A 24,923-nucleotide genomic window follows, 5' to 3' on the forward strand; every position below is an offset into this window, starting at 1 on the left:
TATGAAAGTGACAAAGGACGGAACCGAGTTGGTTCGAAGATCAGACAGTCGGGTCGGTAAAGGACAAAAGCTTGAAGTTCGTGAGAAAGAGAAAAACGGAAGTTCATGCTCAGAGCTGCTGAATGTGTATGATGACCCTGGAGCAGGCAGGAAGCAATCTAGAGGTAGACATTCGCTGAAAGGTGTTGTGAAACGTATGATAGAAGAATACAAACCAATTAGGAATGTTCACTGTCCGGTCGCGATGAAGACTTTGCTAAGCGATGATTTGCCGGTTTTTCAGAATCCTCGACGTATCGCTTTTAGTGAACAAAAGGTAGTTGACGAGCAGGTTGAACAAAGGATTATCAAGCTCAAAGGTCGAACGGTAAAACCGTGAACTTTGGACCAGATGGCAAGGAGACGCCGATAACTGGCGGTAAACAGAGGCCTATATAAGCAGGCCGAGCGCAGGAAGCTGGATCAGTCGATTTCTACCAAGTCAACAAGTAACAGTCATCAAGTGAACCAGTAACCAGTGAAACAACGTGAGGAACCAAGTAGAGCCGTGTGGAGTCATCAAGGAAACAAGATCGTTACGTCGAGATTTTCGGGACTTAGAGCTAAAGTCTCCGAATTGAGACACATGTAGCTGAGGTCCTTACGGCATCACACGGCTATATGCGATATGTCACAACTTCTGTCGCGATTTGAACTTGGCCTCCCACCCGGCGAGTCCGACAGAGTTGAACAAATAGAAACCTTCGACAAGGAACCGTGGACTCAGAAGGAAAGTTGTCTAGCACCAGCTGCCTGACTACAAGGACTGCGTTGGCGAACACCGGCGTATGCCTGATCGTACTGCAGGAATTGTAAAAGGTCCTGGTGCGACTAGCCCGAAGGACGCGCGTTTGTTCAGCTAGTGTCTCAAAAGGCGTATGCGTTGAGAGCACAGCAGTTCACCGCGAGACTCCCAGAACGGCAGCTTACCGAATCGTGAGCGCTACGCCAACAAGGAGCGGAGCATGTCGTTATATCCGGAGGCAGAGCAAGGACAACGAGCGCCGTACGAGCATCAGAAACGTCGAATTCTAAAGTCTGCGGCAAAGAGGGTAGGGTGGAAGCGTTCGTCTAGAACCTGGCGTTTGACCCAGGGACTGCGTTGGCGGCTTCCGGCGCCAGCAAGGGACAGGAGGCTGCGACTGCGAAAGGCCTTGAGAGCACCTAGTCAGCAATCACAACCCAGCGAGGCGTTCAACGTGGGAAGGAGCCGACGGCGGAGCATATTGTCAATACAAAACCTAGGCCGAGGGTCAAGTTGGCGAATAAAAGATCCTTGTATACTCCCAATCTTTCTGTGCGTTTTCACTGATCAATAGGGTGGTCACGTTTATATAAATTTGGTATGACGAACACTTACATTTTCGGAGCTAGCCGCACGATATTCGTAGCGAGCATTTAAATCAAGAAAATCAGTTCGTTACAGCACTTCCGTAATACCTCCTAGAATGCATTTGGATGGAGTTACCTCCATCCTTGGGTTCCTTAAGTACGACCAGGGTGTCGCCCTTCAAGTTCTCGTTCTCCAGTTGCCATTTTGTACGCTCATGCGACGAGGTGAGGTATTCCGTATGCCAACGTAACCAAAAGTCTTGGTCCATTGATTGCACTTGATTTCATCGTTCTAAGCGGTTGATAGGAACATCTAAACGGGATGGTTCCGGTGCAGCAGTGTAGGGAGCCCCAGATCCTATTAACCTCTTCATATGTAACTTGATAGATCGAACGCCGGTTTCCCATATTCCTCCGAAGTGTGGCGCAGAAGGCGGTATGAAGCGACACATTATTCCCTCGGTGGCAAAGAAATTAGCTAATGTTTCGTCTTTGATTTGGTCCACAGCCAGTATCCTCATTTCATCGAGTACGCGTCTGCTGCCATGAAATGTGGTGCTGTTGTCTGATAGAGAACAGTTGGCTTAGATCAGCGGGCTATAAATCGTTAAAACGCTGCGATAAACGCCTTGGTGATTAGATCGCTCACAGCTTCGATATGGAGCGCCTTAGGCATACGAATATTGCAGTCCATGCCTTTCCGATCCGTGGTGTGCGACCACTTGTTTTTTTGACCGAGATTGGGCCTGCGTAATCCAAACTGGTATGTTGAAAGCAGCGGCTTGCTTGAACTCGAGGTGATAGTAGATCTCCCATGATATGGCTACTTGTGCTTTTTCGTTGAAGGAAACAGCGTTTGCACTGGAATACCACTTTTTGGACAATGTTGCGTGAACCCAGAATCCAGTACTGTTCACGCAGATTCGTGAACGGCCACTCCAGTGTGCAGGTACATTATCAGCAATTGGAAAGTTCTTTGGAATCAGAATAGGATGCTTCGCGTTGTAGTTAAGAGACGACATCTCAATTCGTCCACCAACACGCATTAATTTCTCATCCTCCAGAAATGGAGAAAATCGAATCAGCTGCGATTTTGCGTGGAGCTGGAGTCCATTTTCGAGCTGTATGTACTCTTTTTGAAAGGCCTTTTGTTGAGTATGCCGGAGAAGTTAGCAACGCGCTGTCAGCAGCTCCATTGAGCTGGGGTACTCAGAAGTAGGCCTTTGCTTGAAACGAAGGCGTACAATGAAGCGATAGTAATAGCTAGTTACTCTTAAAAGTAGCGTCCATGATGAAATCTTGTTGATAAGTCGATTCGTCGATACTTTCATCAGGAAAGCTTTAAAGAGTGGAAGGTATTGCTGCAAGTTCCTCGGTGTTAATGACCGGATGTGTCGAAACGCGGAACTTGCTAGTCGACGGCGGCCATTCGTATTGTGGCTTGGCAAGCCAAGATGGGCCCTTTCACCAAAGTTCATGCTCGAGAAGCTTGGATGGGGCCCTCTGAACTTTTTTTTCGATATCAGAACATAGTCCAACATGATGTCTGTCGTTTAGCGAATTTTCAGAACTATCTTTTCCGGATCCATCGAAAACTACCCGACACTTGGTGATCAGGCCGTCCATCTTGACGACGGCGTGCTGCGGTAGGACAACCCAGATGTTAGGGTTTTCACCGATTTGAGCTTATGTTCAGCTGTTTCATGTGACCACGTTTCAAGTAGTCAGCCAAAAATGTTTGCTCCAATGAAAATAGACGATTTGTGGCCTGTGGTAGAGTTGACTCGGTAGCGTGTGTGTGTTTTCACAAAATGAATTTCTGTGGGTTCACTGGAGTCCAAGAGTGTCTGGCTAGGTTGAAGACTGTCTATCTACATAAAAGAACGGACCATCATGTCAAGATCCGCGTGATGTATCACAGCCGGAATCTCGTGGTCGTTGGATGCATTGTAAGAGCCTGCAATAATCCAACCAAACATTGAATTGAGTGCTATACGGTAGCCCTTACAAAACTGTCTTCTTTCTCCGGTGTATAGAGACCAAAGTTGATCTGATCCAACGACGATCTGCTAATGGAAGCGCCGAAATTTGTTTCCACGCTAGAGACGAAGTGTCGATCGCTTGCGCTTTAAGCGACCCGTGTCTAAGAGCATCCTGCATGTTGTGGTGTTTCCGCAGGCGCCGATTACGTCTGCGAGGATGGTTGGCAAAAAGGTTTGCGAACCGGCAACCGGAATATTCTCCAGGGTAGTTGTTTTCTATAGGCGGAACGCTCCCTGATGGTGGGTGTTCTTGATGGCGATGTTGATTGGTTCCGAGTGAAGACGCAGCTCGGGAGGCTGTGGGAAGTTCGTTACGGTTAGAGCGTGGTGCTTCAACGTAGATTCTATTTTGAACTTGCTGCGGCGAGCCGTACACCAATGTGTGATGTTTGCGGTGGCAAACCCGACACGTGTTTTTTGAGGTACAACTGCCGATCATATGTGAGGCGCTAAGGCAATTAAAACAAAGCTTTTTGATATTCAGGAATTCTCGGCGATCTGCGATGTCCAACGCGAGAAATTGGTTGCACCTAAAAAGTGGATGATTCTGCTGGCACGATGAGCAATTGTGTTGCTCTCGTCAAGGATGAGAGTCAGCATGATGTGTGGCAGTTGATCGTCGAGCTTGTGGCGCACTATCGAGTTGGCAGGCTTCTAAGGTGTCACAATGTGACGTCAGAAATTCCAGGAATTGGTTAGGGATACACTGGCTAGATCAGATTCTGCACATTCGGCCCATGATTGACGAGTTTCGGCATCCAATTTGGATAATAGTATAAACATTAACCAGGGGTTTCGTTGGTCACATTGAATGGCTTGTAAACCACGAATTACATCGTCTGCTCCATCAGTCAATTTCCACACGGTACTAAGGTACTACAGGTAGTGGCAATAGGTAGCGTTATAAAACTGTTCAAAAACGATCGTACAATTAACGATTGTTTGTTATATCGTTTTTGTAATTTGTCCTAGGCTTCACGCGCATCGCCAGATAGATAGTATTTAAGATAATGAAATTTTTGGCAATCAGTCAAACTTGAATTTGTTCCGATAGATCCCAAAAAGAACCAAAATGTTTCCAGACTTCATAAAGGTTGGGAAATTGATTCGCTCGAACTAAAAATCCACTCGGCTTCTATGAGCTTCGTTCAAGATTTGATCGGGAAGCTGTACAGTTAACGGTCTGCGCCTTTAATTCCTCAAGATAATTACTCAGTATTGCATAAGTTGAGTAATATTTATCTTCGTATATATCAAGGTCATCCTCGGGGTTTTCCCAACTCTCTTCAGACTCGAATCCGTACAGCTCCTCCGTGAGCCGCACGAACCGCAAGTAATTGTCTTGTAGTTGAGCCAATTGCCTACATGGGTCGGAATTGACTGAATATCTTCCACGAATTTAAGGGCATGCTTATGCGCCCGAGTAATTAAGCTTTTGCAAAAGCACCGCTGTTGAATCAGACTCCTCATGGCGATCGAGGTTAGGAGACGGTTCTATACGATGTAGGAATCTATAGATCACCGATGACAAATTCGAATTTAATTAAAATGTCCCGAATGCAAACACGTTACTGGCTATCCGGCTCAAAGGATTACTAAATTGATGAGTTATAGAAGAATAGTATGAATTAGTTCGTCAACATGTTACCGTTTTGAGATGAATGGAAAAGTACTACCTAAGACAATGCATATGAATTAAGCTGCGCTTTATGCGCTGGTGTGAGTGTGGATATAATACAATGTTTAATAATTTATCGAACTGCGCTAATTAGATAAGATAAACAAAGTAAACGTATAGGGTGTCTGGTTTCCAAACAATAATTAATAGTATATAGTTTGATGAGTTATAAATAAAGATGATTATTTTGTTGCTTATGTTTGGGTTTTTTTTTTACTATTTACGAATGTTATAAAACCCACCCGGAGGTTGTTGCCCAATAATTTTTACAGTATTATGTTCCACTCATCCTCCGCTACTGCGATCCTATCTTCAGTAGAGCAGAGGCAGAGTACACACGAACAGGATACATTGACAAGCTTCCCCGTTCAAATTACTCACACAAATTAAGTGCGAGCATTTAATAGAATGCGTGCTCTCCGCTACTCTCCCCTGCTCTTCGATGCTCTTCATGCACGAGCTCATTTTTTTAAATATGCAGTGATGTTATAAGCAAACATAATTTCCAATAACGTTTAATATTAGAGATCGATTGTGAACATTTTTTGTCACCGATAGATATGGCTGACACACATACACAAAGTTAAATATCTACATACATGTCTCAGAGTAGCAGTATATACTTTTACGATTTGTGAGCGTTAGAGTGGGCTCCGTTTTGAAATAAACTTGCACTGCGTGGGAATTACTATAGTATACACGATTAATTCCAAAACTCCAGCTTTTAAAGTTTCCGATATCTCGGCGTACATACAGACGGACAGCGAGACAGAAGAACATGGCTCCGGAAAGGGGGGAAATTCTAAGCACCCCAATATTCCTATTATCGATTGTTTCACCTCCCAGATGGATCAGCTGTCGCCAGAACAATGCCAAGTAAACCAAATTTAGTAAAGCTTTTATAGCGCACGTACCAATTTTTATTTAGATGAGTATTAAATATTCCGAGACCGTAATCCTGCGGTTTTATATATTTGCGGATCATGTTAAAACAACGACTGTATCTTACAGTTGTTATGGGAATGATCGGGTACAATTTTTTTTAAATTTGGTTGTCGTTAAAAAATTATTGCTGCTTGCCTGTTTTGACTCATTCCTTGACTTCGGTATTTATTAAAGCTGTTATACTTGTCGTATTGCAAACGCAGTGCTGATCGGAATGATATAGCAAAGCTCACTCGTCAAGGGTTTAAAAACTCAATTTTCCGCTTTATTCCTAAAAAATTCCAAAATTATTACCAATAAATAACCATATATTGAAAATTCATGACATTTTATTCACATTCGTTTTACAGAAACACAAATTTTAACTTATTGGTCAAGTTCAGTCTTCTAAATTTATGTTATTTAATTTTGTCCAGCTGCATTCGACCTGGGCGCTGATTTGGGATAATATGTACAGAAATATGTATTACGCTTTTCATCAGTAATACGTATTTCTGTAAATAAAGATATTTCTGTCAGGAAAGCATAAACAGTTAAATTTTAGTTTACTCTATACTATTCAAAAGTTAAGTATAACATTTTATTCATTAAATGCAGTTTCTTGCGAAAATTTTGTGACTGTCGTGCTTACAGATTTACAAATTATTATCATAAATGTTATGCAATCAAATTTATGTTCTTGGTCGCAATAATAACTTAAAACATTTTGGCGGCAAAGCCACGCTCGATTTTTCTAATCTAATTTTTGAAATGTCAGCACTGTTAACATTGTAGTTCTTTATAATATTTGCAAGTAATAGAAAACCAAAACCCCTTACGAGGTTTTGTCCAATGCATGTGCGCTTACCTACACTGAAAGGTAAGAAATGAGGAATAGTCTTTTTGAGCTGAAGCAAAGTGTTACATTTTTTTTTCGCAAATTTGTCTAGCTTAATCTCACCCGACTTGCTGTTTCTCTGTTCGTCAAAGCTAACACAGAGGTCTGATCCCTCCGACCTTCTTTCAAAGTCAATCAATTTTAATGGATGATTTTTGTGATCTATATTCTTTATTTCTAAAAATCGCTCTGGCTCGAATAGATCGGGACAACTCCAGTTTTTTTCGTTCATATTTAAAATAAAGTTATTTATAAAAACGATTGTGCCCTTTGTAACGCCAAATCCAGATATTACTGTGTCTTCCAAAGCTACATGAGGAACAATAGGAGACGACGAATATCGTAATACTTCTGAAATCGAAGCCATTGTATATGGCATTACATTCATATCATAAAGACTAATACTTCTTAAGCCCTTATTGGAAACGATATCTACCTCTTGCTTAATTTGTTGACCAATCGATGGATTTTTAGCTATGTACGCCAGTGCCAACATTACCAAATTCCCAACCGCGGAGTGCCCCCCAATAAAATCTTCAAGCATAAAAATTATTGTATTACGCGATACATCTTGATTTTCTTTTAGACTTTTTAGCAAAGCATCAGTAAAATCTTTGTCAGGCTCTTCTAAATTAACGTTTATTTCCCGAAGCTTGACAATTCTATCTAAAATAAATGTACGTATTGTAGTGGACCAATGAACTATTTTTTTTATGTGATTATTGTAAAACGGTATTAACCACGGTAAGAAATCAAAAGAATATCCTTGGTTAATTTCCCAAAAGATTTCATCAAAGTACTCAACAATTTTTTGAAAATCTTTGTCGTTGTAATCGAACCGGACTGAACACATATATTGACAAAACATATTGGCACTGGCTTGAAGAATTAAAGGTTTTATGTCGCATGAATTTCCCGATGAGGTTTTATTTAGCTGGTCCAGTAAGTGAATAATTTCAAAGCCTCCGATATCAGACATCTTTGAAAAATATGTGGATGCTTCTCGAGGAGAACAATGCCGTCGTGCTAGATTTCTCCGTCTTTGTTGTAATTGTGACCAATCGCACAGGGCCAATGCTATTTAATAAATAAACAAAACAATTCATTGTATAAGTTTTAAACTAAAATGTTGGTAGAGTTATAAGTATTGGATTAAACATATGTTTTGAGTTTCAAAAATTATTGTAGGCGAGTAAAATACATGTTTTATCAATCAAGCTTCGTCAAGCCGAAGTTTATTTACCCTTGCAGCTATTGCAAAAACTAAGTCAGTCTTATAGCTCCCTTGGAAACAATCGCTGCAATTAATTTTTGTTTGAGTTTAAGATTTAGTAGTAGTTCAATATATCAGAGTTACAGTTTAAGATTAAATAAAATCGGCCGACTGTATAATATAGCTCCCAATAGAACAGTCGGACAATTAAAACAATAAAGGAAAAAACAAAATTGTAACTCCTCTATGCTTTGAATTTTTTGATATAGTAAATATTTAAAAATTCAGAATTATGCTTTCATTTTATTCAAATCAGAAAACGATAACATAGAAGATCGAATAATTGAGTAGAAAATCGTCATAGCTTTAATGTTTAAAAACATATAACGAGCCGGATTGGACGAATATAGTATATAGACAAGTTAAAGTTTCAATAGCTCCCATAAGAACAGTCGAAAAATTAAAACAATAAAATGTAGCTCCTCTATGCTTTGAATTTTTTGATATAGTAAAAGTTTACAAATTCAGAATTATGCTTTAATTTTATTAAAATCAGAAGGCGATAACATATAACATACCTGCCATTGAAGATCGAATAATTGAGTAGAAAATTGTCATAGCTTTAATGTTTAAAAACATATACCCATATACATCGAAATTATGTTGTCTCAAAGAATATTAAATTATTGCAACAAGTGCAAGGGAATATAAACTTTAACTTGCCGATGCTAGCTTCGTTTCTTGTTTTTTTTTTGGAACGAGCCGGATTCGACGACTATAGCATTTAGACTAGTTTGCGTAGAAACTGACGGAAAGATGGACAGACAAAAGGAAATGGCTAAATAGACTAACCTAGTGATGCTGATCAAAAATATGTATGCTTTATTTTCCCTGCGTTGAAAACTTCTGACTAAAATTATATTTCCCCCCGCAAGTGTAAAATAAAACCCGAGCGAACGCTATAGTCGATTTCCCCGACTATTAGATACCCCTCAGAAAACATTCGTGTTATAGCTGGCGCCATCTGCCAAACTGCATTGACAACACTACAAGAAAACACAATGACATTATCTTATGCAGAGAAGCTGCAGAGCACACAGGAACAGTATAAAACCACACACATTGACAAGTTTCCCCGGGGAAATTAATCACACAAATTCGCTGCTCTTTATATGGTCGGAAACGCTTCCTTCTACCTGTTACATACTTTTAAATACTTTTTTAATACAATATACCCTTTTACTCTACGATACTGACTGATACTCTACGAGTAAAAGGTACATTAAATATAATTTGAAACACGTTAATAATTTGAGGCTTGCAATAAACAGTATAGCCAAACGAGATTAAAAATACCAGATAAAAAGCTCCGCGACAACTACAAAAATAAATTATATACTTTTAAACGAAAAATTTAACATTTATTTGCATATATCTATTATATAAAAATAAGTCGGGTTTTATTTCTGACCGATTTCCATGGTTTTTTATTCGTTGGAAAGGCCTCGAGCTTCGTGAGGTTTATAGCTAAGAAAATTCAGGAAAAATTTCAACAGAAAAGCCGGAAAATCTTTTTTACTACAAACCAATATTTTAAGTAGATGGCGCCGGTGCGTTATAAATTGTTTGACAGCTACTCATTGTTTTCTGCTCAGTTAATTTCATGTTACAAACCTGTATTGTGTTCACTGTGAAATTGTGAAAAAAAAAATTTTAAGATATAAGTTATTTGTTTCCTAACATTTCAATTGGAAACCATCAAATCAATCAAGTGTATTGTGTAAATTTTTATTCAATTTCAACAGTAGACAATTGTCTTTAAGGTGGTAAGTTGAACTGTGTAAATTATGTGGGTCGTCCAAAATGCCTGGGGACGACGAGTCAACATCGGCCGCCGCACATAAGCGAAAAAAGACAAAATATAATAAGAGAAAATGCCCGATTTGGAAAACTAAGATCATTGGTATCATACAATCGCTTGGCACTCCAATATGATCCCACTGCGAGCTACAGTGATGATGAAAATTTAGATATTGAACCAATGACGGCTGTATGCCGATTTTGCAACGCGTTAAAGATCAAAAGAGAAAGGGCTGGATTGTGCTGCGCAAGTGGAAAAGTCAAACTGGATCCATGGCTTACACCACCACAGCCACTAGAACCATTGCTCGATTAGCAAAGAAGCATTATAATACATCGTGTAAACGAAACACATCGTTTGTACGATGCGTTACAATATCCAATCATTTATTGGCAAGGGCAAGACGAATACGACATACAATATTCACACACTAATTATTGCTATTATTGGTTTCCATTAACAATACATTTAATTCTGCATTTTTAGGCGTATCAACTATTAAAAATCTAAGCGCAATGAATTACTATGCGTATCGTATTCGTACACATGAGGAGAATGTCATTCTGAAATGGCGGCGGTTATTCCAGCAATCGTGGTCGACATATAAGTCAAAGTCGAGAACAAACGTTTAGCGTTCATCCAATTCAAGCAGGCAAAGCTACTATCTAAGGACTATATAAACTTGCGTGATGCTATTCATTTAGAGGGTGGTGTTCAGAATATTGGACGTCTGACGATTCTCCCATTATCTTATATCGGGAGCCCACGCCACATGCATGAAGAAGAAATCATGGAATTCCGGATTTATTTATTACGTTCACAACCGACCCGAAGTGGACGGAACTTGAGCGTAAGTTGATATAATAACCATGACATAATCGCCAGAGTATTTCAGCAAAAACTCAAGATTCTGATGAATGTGCTTACTTAGTATCGAGTTTTTGGTGACACACGTTATTATATGTGCTCATATCCTAATATGGTTGCTGAACAAATTACATGCAAATTACATTCCATATTATGGCTGATGGAAAGTGCACAAAACGATATCCGCAACCGTTAGTTGCTGAAACAGTCAGTCAGTTTATCGTCGACGTTCAAAAGAGGATAATGGTCAAACTACCCAAGTTCAAAATAAAGATATTGAGATCGGAAATGAATTCAATGTACCATATTGCCCGCTGCTATCACAAATTTTCGAAAGACATGCAAACGTTGAGAGTTGTTAATCGGCCAAATCAATCAAATATTTGTGCAACTACGTCACAAAAGGCAGCGACATGGCTATATTTGGTATTGGCGACTGACGAAATCAGCAAATCCCAAATGGGCAGGTACGTCAGTACTAATGAAACACTGTGGCGATTATTGTCATTTCAAATTCATGAAAGATATCCCACAGTTGTACATTTATCAGTGCATTTGGAAAATGGCCAAAGAGTTTACTTCAGTGAGGCTAATGCGGCACAACGAGCTGAGAGACCACCATTGACAACATTGACTTGCTTCTTTGCCATGTGTGAAGAAGATCCATTTCCACCAACGCTGATGTTCGTTGAAATGCCCAAGTATTACACTTGGAATAAATTAACAAAGAAATTCCAACAAGGAACCCCAGTTCCAGATTGGCCACAGGTGTTTTCCACTGATGCACTAGGTCGATTGTAAACTGTTCATCCCAGAAATAATGAATGTTTTTATTTGCAACTGCTGTTGGTCAATGTACGTGGACCAAAATCATTTGCGCATTTGCAACTATCATCTCCATATGTTTTCCTTAACAACCAATTCAGTTATTAAAAAATACAAAGACGATATATGTGAAAATATCTTTCATTGCTTGAGCATTCTAACGAATAATCCTCAATCCAAATAACCGATGAAATCTACAATAATACATTGCAGGAATTTGTTCGAAATAATGTTGCAGATATGACATAGCTTTGGCGTTAGCATCTTTTGGAAGTGCGGCAACTCTTCTAGATGGCGGTCGTACTGGACATTCTGCGCTTAAGTTGCCACTCAATTTAAACACAATTGATACTCTAACATGCTATAATTTCCCATCCAATGCAATGGGAAAATTATTGATGCAATTCAAGCTCATTGTTTGAGATGAGTGCACAATGGCACAAATGAAATCACTTGCAGCACTTAACTTTACACTGATGGATCTTTGGCGAAATAAAAACATCTTTGGCGGCTTTATGATATTATTGGCAGGCGATTTCAGGCAGACGTTGCCTTCCGTGTGGAACGCCTGCAGATGAATTGAATGCTTGCCTGAAGGCACCACCTTTATGGAATAACGTAAAAACATTATCGCTAATCACTAATATGAGAGTACAACTTCAAAATGATCAAAGTGCTGCACAGTTTTCCACACAATTGTAAGCTTTGTAAGTTGATGCGACATCTGGATTAATTACTCTTACCAGCGATTTTTGCGGATTTGTAGACTCTCAATTATCTCTTATTGAAAATGTTTTCCCAAACATAAGTGAGAATTATCAGAATTATGCATAGTTAAGTGAACGAGCAATTCTTGCCGCAAAGAATATAGATGTACACGCACTGAATTTCACCATTCAATCAAAAATTTCTGGCGATTTGGTGTCATACAAATCCGTTGATTATCTAACGGAGTTTTTGAACTCTCTGGAGTTACCAGGATTTTTATCACATAACTTGCAACTCAAAGTGGGTAAAGTTTTTATGATGTTGCGTAATTTGAATCCACCGCGAATTTGCAACGGTTTCGGTAAAATGACTTATGCCGAATTCGATTGAGGCAACAATTATTAACGGAAAGTACGTATGTGAAAATGTAAGTATTCCTCGAATACCAATGATTCCGCAATTTCCAGTTCGCCTTGCGTTCGGAAGTCGAAGGGCAAATCTCTTAGAGTTTGCGGGATAAATTTAGAAAATCATTGTTTTTCACATGGGCAGTAATACGTTGCGTGTTCACGAGTTGGGAAACATCCGCATTGTTTGTGTTAACGCCTGACCAAAAAACAAAAAACCTGGTTTACCAAGGAACACTTCAATGAAACGGATAACGCTTCGATTCAGTATTTACTTTGGATTCTCTTTCATTTACTTACAGAAGTTCAACTAAATAACACTACATTTAATTATTGCTATTATTGGTTATCCATTAACAATACCTTTAATTCTGCATTTTCAGGCGTATCAATTATTAAAAATCTAAGCGCAATGAATTACTATGCGTATCGTATGATGACTCGTACACATGAGGGAAATGTCATTCTGAAGTGGCGGCGGTTATTCCAGCAATCGTGGTTGACATATAAGTCAAAGTCGAGAACGAACGTTTAGCGTTCATCCGAATCAATCAGGCAAAGCTACTATCTAAGGACTATATATACTTGCGTGATGCTATTCATTTAGAGGGTGGTGTTCAGAATATTGGACGTCTGGCGATTCTCCCATAATCATATATAGCCCACGCCACATGCATGAATAAGTGCGAAATCATGGAATTCCGGATTTCCGGATTTATTACGTTCACAAACAATCCGAAGTGGACGGAACTTGAGCGTAAGTTGATATAATAACCATGACATAATCGCCAGAGTATTTCAGCAAAAACTCAAGATTCTGATGAATGTGCTTACTTAGTATCGAGTTTTTGGTGACACACGTTATTATATGTGCTCATATCCTAATATGGTTGCTGAACAAATTACATGCAAATTACATTCCATATTATGGCTGATGGAAAGTGCACAAAACGATATCCGCAACCGTTAGTTGCTGAAACAGTCAGTCAGTTTATCGTCGACGTTCAAAAGAGGATAATGGTCAAACTACCCAAGTTCAAAATAAAGATATTGAGATCGGAAATGAATTCAATGTACCATATTGCCCGCTGCTATCACAAATTTTCGAAAGACATGCAAACGTTGAGAGTTGTTAATCGGCCAAATCAATCAAATATTTGTGCAACTACGTCACAAAAGGCAGCGACATGGCTATATTTGGTATTGGCGACTGACGAAATCAGCAAATCCCAAATGGGCAGGTACGTCAGTACTAATGAAACACTGTGGCGATTATTGTCATTTCAAATTCATGAAAGATATCCCACAGTTGTACATTTATCAGTGCATTTGGAAAATGGCCAAAGAGTTTACTTCAGTGAGGCTAATGCGGCACAACGAGCTGAGAGACCACCATTGACAACATTGACTTGCTTCTTTGCCATGTGTGAAGAAGATCCATTTCCACCAACGCTGATGTTCGTTGAAATGCCCAAGTATTACACTTGGAATAAATTAACAAAGAAATTCCAACAAGGAACCCCAGTTCCAGATTGGCCACAGGTGTTTTCCACTGATGCACTAGGTCGATTGTAAACTGTTCATCCCAGAAATAATGAATGTTTTTATTTGCGACTGCTGTTGGTTAATGTACGTGGACCAAAATCATTTGCGCATTTGCAACTATCATCTCCATATGTTTTCCTTAACAACCAATTCAGTTATTAAAAAATACAAAGACGATATATGTGAAAATATCTTTCATTGCTTGAGCATTCTAACGAATAATCCTCAATCCAAATAACCGATGAAATCTACAATAATACATTGCAGGAATTTGTTCGAAATAATGTTGCAGATATGACATAGCTTTGGCGTTAGCATCTTTTGGAAGTGCGGCAACTCTTCTAGATGGCGGTCGTACTGGACATTCTGCGCTTAAGTTGCCACTCAATTTAAACACAATTGATACTCTAACATGCTATAATTTCCCATCCAATGCAATGGGAAAATTATTGATGCAATTCAAGCTCATTGTTTGAGATGAGTGCACAATGGCACAAATGAAATCACTTGCAGCACTTAACTTTACACTGATGGATCTTTGGCGAAATAAAAACATCTTTGGCGGCTTTATGATATTATTGGCAGGCGATTTCAGGCAGACGTTGCCTTCCGTGTGGAACGCCTGCAGATGAATTGAATGCTTGCCTGAAGGCACCACCTTTATGGAATAACGTAAAAACATTATCGCTAATCACTAATATGAGAGTACAACTTCAAAATGATCAAAGTGCTGCACAGTTTTCCACACAATTGTAAGCTTTGTAAGTTGATGCGACATCTGGATTAATTACTCTTACCAGCGATTTTTGCGGATTTGTAGACTCTCAATTATCTCTTATTGAAAATGTTTTCCCAAACATAAGTGAGAATTATCAGAATTATGCATAGTTAAGTGAACGAGCAATTCTTGCCGCAAAGAATATAGATGTACACGCACTGAATTTCACCATTCAATCAAAAATTTCTGGCGATTTGGTGTCATACAAATCCGTTGATTATCTAACGGAGTTTTTGAACTCTCTGGAGTTACCAGGATTTTTATCACATAACTTGCAACTCAAAGTGGGTAAAGTTTTTATGATGTTGCGTAATTTGAATCCACCGCGAATTTGCAACGGTTTCGGTAAAATGACTTATGCCGAATTCGATTGAGGCAACAATTATTAACGGAAAGTACGTATGTGAAAATGTAAGTATTCCTCGAATACCAATGATTCCGCAATTTCCAGTTCGCCTTGCGTTCGGAAGTCGAAGGGCAAATCTCTTAGAGTTTGCGGGATAAATTTAGAAAATCATTGTTTTTCACATGGGCAGTAATACGTTGCGTGTTCACGAGTTGGGAAACATCCGCATTGTTTGTGTTAACGCCTGACCAAAAAACAAAAAACCTGGTTTACCAAGGAACACTTCAATGAAACGGATAACGCTTCGATTCAGTATTTACTTTGGATTCTCTTTCATTTACTTACAGAAGTTCAACTAAATAACACTACATTTAATTATTGCTATTATTGGTTATCCATTAACAATACCTTTAATTCTGCATTTTCAGGCGTATCAATTATTAAAAATCTAAGCGCAATGAATTACTATGCGTATCGTATGATGACTCGTACACATGAGGGAAATGTCATTCTGAAGTGGCGGCGGTTATTCCAGCAATCGTGGTTGACATATAAGTCAAAGTCGAGAACGAACGTTTAGCGTTCATCCGAATCAATCAGGCAAAGCTACTATCTAAGGACTATATATACTTGCGTGATGCTATTCATTTAGAGGGTGGTGTTCAGAATATTGGACGTCTGGCGATTCTCCCATAATCATATATAGCCCACGCCACATGCATGAATAAGTGCGAAATCATGGAATTCCGGATTTCCGGATTTATTACGTTCACAAACAATCCGAAGTGGACGGAACTTGAGCGTAAGTTGATATAATAACCATGACATAATCGCCAGAGTATTTCAGCAAAAACTCAAGGTTCTGATGAATGTGCTTACTTAGTATCGAGCTTTTGGTGACACACGTTGTTATATGTTCTCGGTGGAATGGCAGAAGCGTGGACTACCGCATGCTCATATCCTAATATGGTTGCTGAACAAATAACATCAAATGAAGTGGATGACATTATGGCTGATGGAAAATGCACAAAGCGATATCCGCAACCGTTAGTTACTGAAACAGTCAGTCAGTTTATCGTCGGCGTTCAAAAGAGGGAATAATCTTGAATCGAAATAACCGATGAAATCTACAATGATACATTGCAGGAATTTGTTCGAAATAATGTTGCAGATGTAACATAGCTTTGGCGTTAGCATCATTTGGAAGTGCGGCAACTCTTCTAGATGGCGGTCGTACTGGACATTCTGCGCTTAAGTTGCCATTCAATAAGCACAATTGATACTCCAACATGCTATAATTCCCGATCCAGTGCAATGGGAAAATTATTGATGCAATGCAAGCTCATTGTTTGAGATGAGTGCACAATGGCACATAAGAAATCACTTGCAGCATTTAACTTTACACTGATGGATCTTTGGCGAAATAAAAACATCTTTGGCGGCTTTATGCCTGCAGATGAATTGAATGCTTGCCTGAAGGCACCACCTTTATGGAATAACGTACAAATTAATGAAATGACTTCAAGATATATCTATCTCCTCCTAGAACTTCTCCAACCAAAAATGGTCCTTTCAACTTTACATCCAATTTAGTTTGATGCCGTTCCTCATTTTTCAGTAAAACAAAATCTCAAATTTTATGTCGTTCAACTGCTTGATTGTTCATATTTTCAATTGCCCTATCTCTAGCATTAACTTTATCTATTATTGGGTTATCAAACCCAAAGGACGAGCCTCCTTTCCGACAAGTAACTCTAAGGGACTTGCCTTGGTTGTACTACTAACTGTGCAATTCAAGGCAAATTGTACCTCACCTAAAGCATCTTGCCAAGATCGGTGACCTGATTCAACCGCTGACAGTAGATTATTCACACATTCAACTTGACCGTTTGCACGGCTTTCTCCTGTAGCTATAAGATGAAGCTTAATCTTCTGTGATGTACAAAATTCTTCAAATTTCCCACTAGTAAAGTATCTACGCTGATAACCTATTATACGCTGCGGTATTCCGAATAAAGAAATAGATGATTTCATTGCCTGAATACAACTGTCATAATCTAATCTTAAAGTATGAAACAAATAAACCAATTTTGTTAAGGCATCACTATCACGTATTTCTTAAGATCATTCTTCCCACTTAATTTTTCAGTAATGTCGATATGCACCGTGTGCCATGGCACATTCACTTTTGGAATTGGATGTAACTCGGCTTGTATCTTCCCAGATGTACCCCTAACAGTTTTACACTTAATGCAGCTATCGACAAACTTCCTAACATATTTATTCATCTTAGCAAACTAATAATATTGGTAATTTTTTCAAGAGTCTTTTTCCATCCCAAATGCATGATGGTCTCGTGCACTTGATTTATTACTGACCATCGTAATGCATGGGACACTATTGGCAAACAACGGGTTCTTCCATTTCTCTGAGCTTTACGAAACGAGACACCTTTTCTCAACTCATAAGTCTGTGCAACATCTTCTGTCAACTCTTTAGAGTTAAGTTTGGTAATGATATCAGTAATTTCAGAATCCTGGCGCTGTTCAGCAGCAAGCCAGTCACTTGAGATTTCTGCCAAGTTTACACGCTTTTCAGGAACTAAAGATTTTTCAACTTTGGTGGCTTCCTGAATGAGATTTCTCGATAAAAAAAACCATATGCGCCATGCGCTTTCCTTCTCTACATTCTATTTTGAAATCAAACGACTGCAAATACGCCCACCAACGATGCACTCTTGGTATCAGATCAATCTTTGGCAGCGATGATTTAAGATAATTACATCAGTATACACTACGAACGTTCGACCAACTAAATAATGACGGAGCTGTTTAACGGATTCTACCACTGCCAAGGTTTTTAATTCGTATGAATGGTATCTAGACTCTGCAGGGGAAGTAGTTTTACTAAAATACTCTATTACATGAGGACTACCATTGATTGCACCATAACCGTAAGAGCTTGCATCTGTGTGATACTCTATTGGATGTTGTGGATTAAAAATAACAAGTACAGGCTCATTTATAAGGATAGCAATAATATATTTTCTAATATCTTCCAACTCGTTATTTCAATTAAACACACTTTAACTCGAAGTTAAGGAATATATCGGTTTCATAATCTGTGAGAACCGAGGCACGGATTTTCGAAAATAAGACTCCAATCCTATAAACTGTCTTACGCTACGAACTGTTTGCGGTGGTGGCAAGGAATTAAACGCAAGAATTTTTCGCGGATTAGGCCTTAACTCTCCAGCTCGTACCTCATACCCCAAGTATTGTACAGTTGTTTTTAAGAATCCACATTTTGCTATGTTAAAAGAGAATCCCGCTGCAGTCAATACATCCAACACAGTCCTCAATTTTCCATACCTAATTTTATGGTAGATGACACCAACATTATATCGTCCATATAGACTATTACATAAGAAAATGCAAGATTTCCCAATGCGTTTATAATGGCTCGCTGGAAAACAGACTGGGCGTTCTTGAGGCCAAATGGCATTGTCAGATAGTCATAGTGCCCATCAGGTGTAACAAACGCGGTATATTCAACAGAATCGGGATGAATGGTTATCTGATGGTATCCACTAGCCATATCCAGACAAGTAAAATTATTTGCACCCGCAATATGGCAGTTGATAAGTGGTAAGGGATATCTGTCAGAAACAGTATTGCTGTTCAGTTCACGGTAGTCAGCGCAAAGTCGATCGGATCCGTTCTTCTTTTTAACCAAGAGCATAGGGCTAGCATAGGGATAACAACTAGGTCGAATAATTTTACAGTTTAACAATTCTGTTATCCTTTCACGTACAATTTTTTTTTCATTTGGACTCAACCGATATGGACGCCGCTGCACAGTTTTATTTGGATTAATAGTCATTTCACCCGTATTAACTTTTGTGCAAGGGATTCCATTAATAAATGCAGCTGAATAGTCTTTAAGTAATTTAATTAAGTTTTCCTTGTCATTACCAATCACTTCAGTATCAACATTAAGTAACAAGGCAGATGGCTCAGATACTTTACAGACGTTTACAGATTTAGACTTAACAAATTCAAATTTATCAGGTGTCAAGATGATTTCGTATCCTTGACTAAGGATTTCCCTACCAATTACAATATCATCTGTGAGATGCTTTTCTGCTATGACGTGAAACAGTATTTCTACAATATTTCCATTAAAAATGCATTTAGATAGTTTTTGTAGCTTACTGGAAATGCCAGCATCGCCAATACCTCGTATTATGTCAATATTATTAATAAGTTCGGCATCAAATTTATCGGCAACACTACTTCGAATAAGCGAGCCCTCTGCTCCAGAGTCAAAACAATAGGAAAGATCTCACCCTGGTATGTCAAAACTCCTTTTGGCTCAGCCAAAAAACATTGATTACATTTGCTGCATTGTTCGTTCACCGACTCGCAAGATGCCCAAGTTGTCCACACCGGTAACAGGTCACATTCTGCAAATCGCGATGCTGTTTATTCTCCGATTCAGACCGCTTTAATTTGCAACCCGCCATTTTATGTCCTGGTTTCTTGCATAAGTGGAACACGATTTTGGCTTGCTTGTAGTCGCCGCTATTACCATCAGTACTTCCAGCACTCCGCTTTTTGTCAAGTGTAAATGCTTTCAATTCCATCTGGAGTTGACTTCTAGTTTGTTGCCAAAATTGGCCATATGCGCAAGTACCGTGAATATTTCCTCGGCGTTCATATTACGCCATTTTGTGGTCAATGACGTCACCATACGGCTTGCGTACACTGCAGGGCACTCGTTGTGGTCTGGACGGCAGTTCAGCAGATTCAGGAACATAGCTGCCGGCGTTTCCTTAATCTCGAAACGCTGTATTCTATTCTTAAAACTGCTCCCAATTAATGCCGGGATAGCAGATCTGTGCAATCCACACTGAAGCACTGCCCTGCAACTACTCAACATCATGATAAGTGTGCTGCCATCAATCTGCTGTTCGTCCATAATAATGCTTGCCGTTGCACACCATTGAGTCGCATCAGCTTTAGTTACATCTGGGATAAATTTTGGCAAAACCACTTGATTTTGTGGACGCACAGACGCTTGCATAGCTTTACACATTTCAACGAAACTGATCTTCAGAAAATGCAGGAGTTGGCACCGATCCCACTTCTGATGTCGGGTTATCGTTAGGATTTTCCATATTTAATTGCGCAGATTGTATACGGCGAATACACTTGATCACACCACTGCCCACTTGAGACTCCTTGCCAGCTTCTTAGCATACCGAAAATGCTCTCCAGAAAATGCTGCAACGAAAATACTTCTATCTCTGTCTCTCGCAGTGGTTCAAGCATACACGCACCACAATCGTAGTGCGCATCTCTCTCTCAGGCCTCTAACCTCACGCAACATCTCTCTCTCATGTTCGCATCGAACTAACCTGACCATCTGGCGAATAACGGAACAAAGCGTACTAACAAACAACCGTTACAGTGCAGAGCCGAGAATTGTCACTTGGTACATGCATTTGATTTAATCGTTTTACACTGATTTAAGATCAGGGCATATCGTAGTCAGTGTCACTTAAAACACCGACTGCTCTTAAAAGGTTGAAAAAATTTTAACTAAATCTGATTTTGTTGTCTGAAACAAAAACAGCTTTTTGGTTTTTGTTGTTTGTTTCCACTTTATAAGACACTTGTTTTGAATGTTATGTTTAATGATCTTTGTTTGATTTTTTTTTAATGATTCGCACTGTAATTTTAATTGTCTTTAACAATTTAAATTGTCTTTAACAATTCGTTATAATCCAAGATATTGGTAAAATTAAAATTATAAAAACAAAACAAAATTATAAAACAAATAAAAACAAACCTTTACAAAAATATAAAAAGTATTTAAGACGTTTTTATGAATTATGTTTTTTATATTTATTTCATTTACCTTTACAAAAATATAAAAACTATTTTAGAAAAATATAATAAGTTTTGATAAAAAACCAAACCAAACGGCAGATTTTTTCCCAGCGACAAGTATTCGACAAACTTCAATAATGAGGTGAACTGAGGCAATTGAAGCATAAGTTGCAATCCTTTGCAAACGACCGACGATCCAGTACGTCTAGGGCCTTCAATTTAGTGCACGAGTAGATATTGGCAACGAAAGAAGCTTTTAAAGAAACGATCGAGCAATACAAGATTTATGTTTCGTTGTAGAACTTCGTTATCAGCAATATATTGATTAGGATCCTCATATTCCTTGTCTTCATTATATACTACTACAAAATCTTCCGTAAGGTCCATTTAGTGGTAAAAAGTAGATATGTTCCAAACTTTAATGCACCGTTATGCGCGTGCGCGATTTGCGCCTTGCATACGTCACGTTGCTGAATAATGCGATGTATTGTAACGGCATTCATGTTGAAAAGCTAATTCACCAAATTAAAATCATACCTTCTGGCCCTTATGTTCTAAGAAGACTTGATCGATTTAGCTATAACAAAAATAATAATTCCGGCCCATTATTATAAATCAAATTATACTACAAAATTATAAGGAGAAACTCACTTGAAACACCAAACGAGATGCACTACGGAAAACTAAAACGAACATATGTCAAACGTTTGTCAAACAATATAGAGTGAATCATCTCTGCATGCACATCCGTGGTTTACTCGTCAGCTTAAGTATTTAATAAATAAAAACACACAGTTTAATTTTGCTAAAAATGCATTAGTAGATTCGGACTACATTAAAAATAATTCTGAATGTTGCATTAACTACCTAACACGCTGTAAAATTGACTTTTAAAGTAATCCGAACCTTTTTTATCTTGTTAAAACGTAAATCCTATTTCATCCTGTATGTTTTTTGATAATTTTGCTGCCTCGGATGAATTAACTATTTCTAACTTGTTTGCTGATTTCTATCAATTACCTTTTTTAATGTCCGATAAGAGTGTCTAATATCAACTATCTATATTCTTGACCTTATATGGATTAAATACAGGGTCTAATCACTTGAACCTGATATCGTCCCGAGCTGTGTTCTTAAAAACTGTTTAACCTATCTATCCCGTCCTGTGAAAAAGTTTTTTAAAATGTCCATTAATAAATATAATATTCTCTCTGAAAGGAATCCTTTATTGTTCCACTTTAAAAATAAGTAAATAGGTCCGATATAGCGAAATTTTGAGGAAATGGTAGGCTCAGCGCTATTCCTAAATAATTTAATTGTAATTACTTGTACTGGGTACTGACCTTCTGATCTTGAAAAGCAGCAGGCATTACCAATTGCTATTGTTTGCTACAGCTTATATACAAGCAACATATCGATACTCAAAGCGGTTATATAAACCTATCCGCTGTATACTGTACCCCGCACATCTCCATTACCGAAGCAGAAATTGTTAAATTCTTTGGCCTAAAAGGTTACCGCGTTATAGCAGCTAGTAACTATAAAGCAAAACACACCCACTGGAGGTCTGGACTCACCAACGCCTAAGGAGGAAAACTTTACAATGCTATAATAACACCACCAACAAGCTTGACTTTATCTCTCCGGGCAAGCCTATATACTATTATACTAAAAAGAAGCCTGACTTGATTTTCTGTTAAAAGAAGAATGCCGCGGCTCATACTTGCGCAAAACACTTATCAGATCTATCATTGGATCAGTCGCCGATCATTCTTCACCACTATGACCATCCACAGCTGTCAGAATGCTCGGACTTTTTAAACTCTAGTAAAACAGACTGGCTTAAGGGGTTCTATACAGTTAGAAATATAAAAAATCAATTTTTTTTTATTATTATTTTTTAAGTTAAACACAAAAAAAATTTCATATTGTCGATTCAGAGTGCTTGAGAGTACAAGTACAAACTTTAAAGGCGTTTTTCTCAAAATGGTGACTTTAAAGTCTGTGACCAACATTACTCCAAAACGCTTAAGCTGATAAGTCTCAAATATTGAAACGACATTTCTTCTTACCGTTTTACGTACGGCATATATTATCTTAATTCTAGTACATGAATTTCGCACGCCCATAAAAACCCTAAGGTGAAGTCATACAACATATACACTGTTCAATAACTAAAGCAACCAGAAGTTGCATCCAAACTTTATAGTTTTGTGTTTTACAATATGTATAGGCTCAAACTCATGTCCATTACCTTTCACCATTCCTAGCCCTAGACCTCAATATAATGGGCTGCCAAGCCATCGGTGTGACGGGGAAGGTATGTGGCCGAAACGCAGCCAAGCGACAGCTAAGCTTGCTGGGAAGTGCGGACTGATGATCGACTGACTTACATTTATTGACTTTTAGCAGGCACGTTTAATTTTATTCTTGTTTATATTGGAGAGGGAAGAAGCTACCAAGAACCACAACCAAATCCGGCGAACCAGGAGCCTGATCATCGGACGCTTATACATCGCCCCAAGTCCTTTTACAGCTGGGGCACTAATATGTCCTCGTAACAACCGATAAATATTCCTTTTTTTGAAAACAATTTAAAATCGAAATATTGATCAAAAAAACATTTTTTGTTTAGGATTCAGTTCAGAGATATAGAGGTCAACGCAAAACGTATGTTATAAAAGGAGCTCCCGAAGATCAGCTTTAACTCCTTTCCAAATAAATATTTTAAATATTACTAACTCTTAAAATACCTTTAAAAATAACATAACATAAGATATGAACTTTTAAATCAACAAATTTAAGAGTTTCAAAAATAAAATTCTTAAAAATTCCAATTTTTCGAAACCTAAGTCAATCGAAAGGGAACCACCTTTAAATATACATACAAGAGATTAGGCTCGCAGCAACGAAGAGAGTGCAAATTCATTTGCTGTCCATTTAGAAAACGTCTTCAACACACTGCCAGCAACAAAGAGCTTGTGTGCTTCCAATAGTCAACAATCCTTATTCTACTTCGCCTATCATATTCCAATCAGAAGAAGTAAAAACAAATTCATAAAGTCTCAAGAGATAAAAAAAAGCGGCGGGTTGCGATATTATCTCTCCAAAATGATCATAGAATTGCCGAGCTACTATAATATTCACCAGCATGCTGAAACGGGGCTAGTATCCTGAGCAATGGAGGTAGTCTGTCATCATGATGATCCATTTTGCCGGAAAGGACAAGTCCCAAGCAATCAGTCTCCTTCCGTGTCAATCGAAGTTATTTCAAAATCTACTCCAGAGTCGTATGAAGCAACACCTTCAGGCCCATATTGCCATTCCAATGCACTAATTTGATTTCGCATTTGAATGACAAGAGTATTGCTCCGCTGTTTTTCTGAATGTCACCTGACTTTCAACCGCGTTTGGTTGGACGGCTTAATTCATAAAATTAAAATCATATTTCCACAGAACAGGAAGAAGTTTTGTGGTACGTTGCACAGATTTTCTCTCTGAATACCATCCAATACCCCAAGGTCCAACCGATTGTTGTATATCTGTATATCATTTACACAGCAGAT

General features: G+C 38.6%; 1 protein-coding gene across 5 annotated transcripts in view; it reads right to left on the reverse strand.

Annotated features, from left to right (window-relative positions):
• Nucleotides 1-6,646: 6,646 nt before the first annotated feature.
• LOC128264013 (cytochrome P450 307a1) overlaps nt 6,647-24,923 on the reverse strand; it is a 151,932-nt gene continuing 133,655 nt past the window's right edge. For all 5 annotated transcript variants that reach the window (XM_052999293.1, XM_052999296.1, XM_052999299.1 and 2 more), the window contains one exon: nt 6,647-7,990. In XM_052999293.1, coding sequence (XP_052855253.1) covers nt 6,708-7,990 — 1,283 coding nt within the window. In that variant the 3' untranslated portion in view covers nt 6,647-6,707. The remainder of the gene's footprint in view (nt 7,991-24,923) is intronic.

Source organism: Drosophila gunungcola, unplaced genomic scaffold, assembly GCF_025200985.1.
Source record: "Drosophila gunungcola strain Sukarami unplaced genomic scaffold, Dgunungcola_SK_2 000045F, whole genome shotgun sequence".
In the NCBI taxonomy this organism is placed as follows: domain Eukaryota; kingdom Metazoa; phylum Arthropoda; class Insecta; order Diptera; family Drosophilidae; genus Drosophila; species Drosophila gunungcola.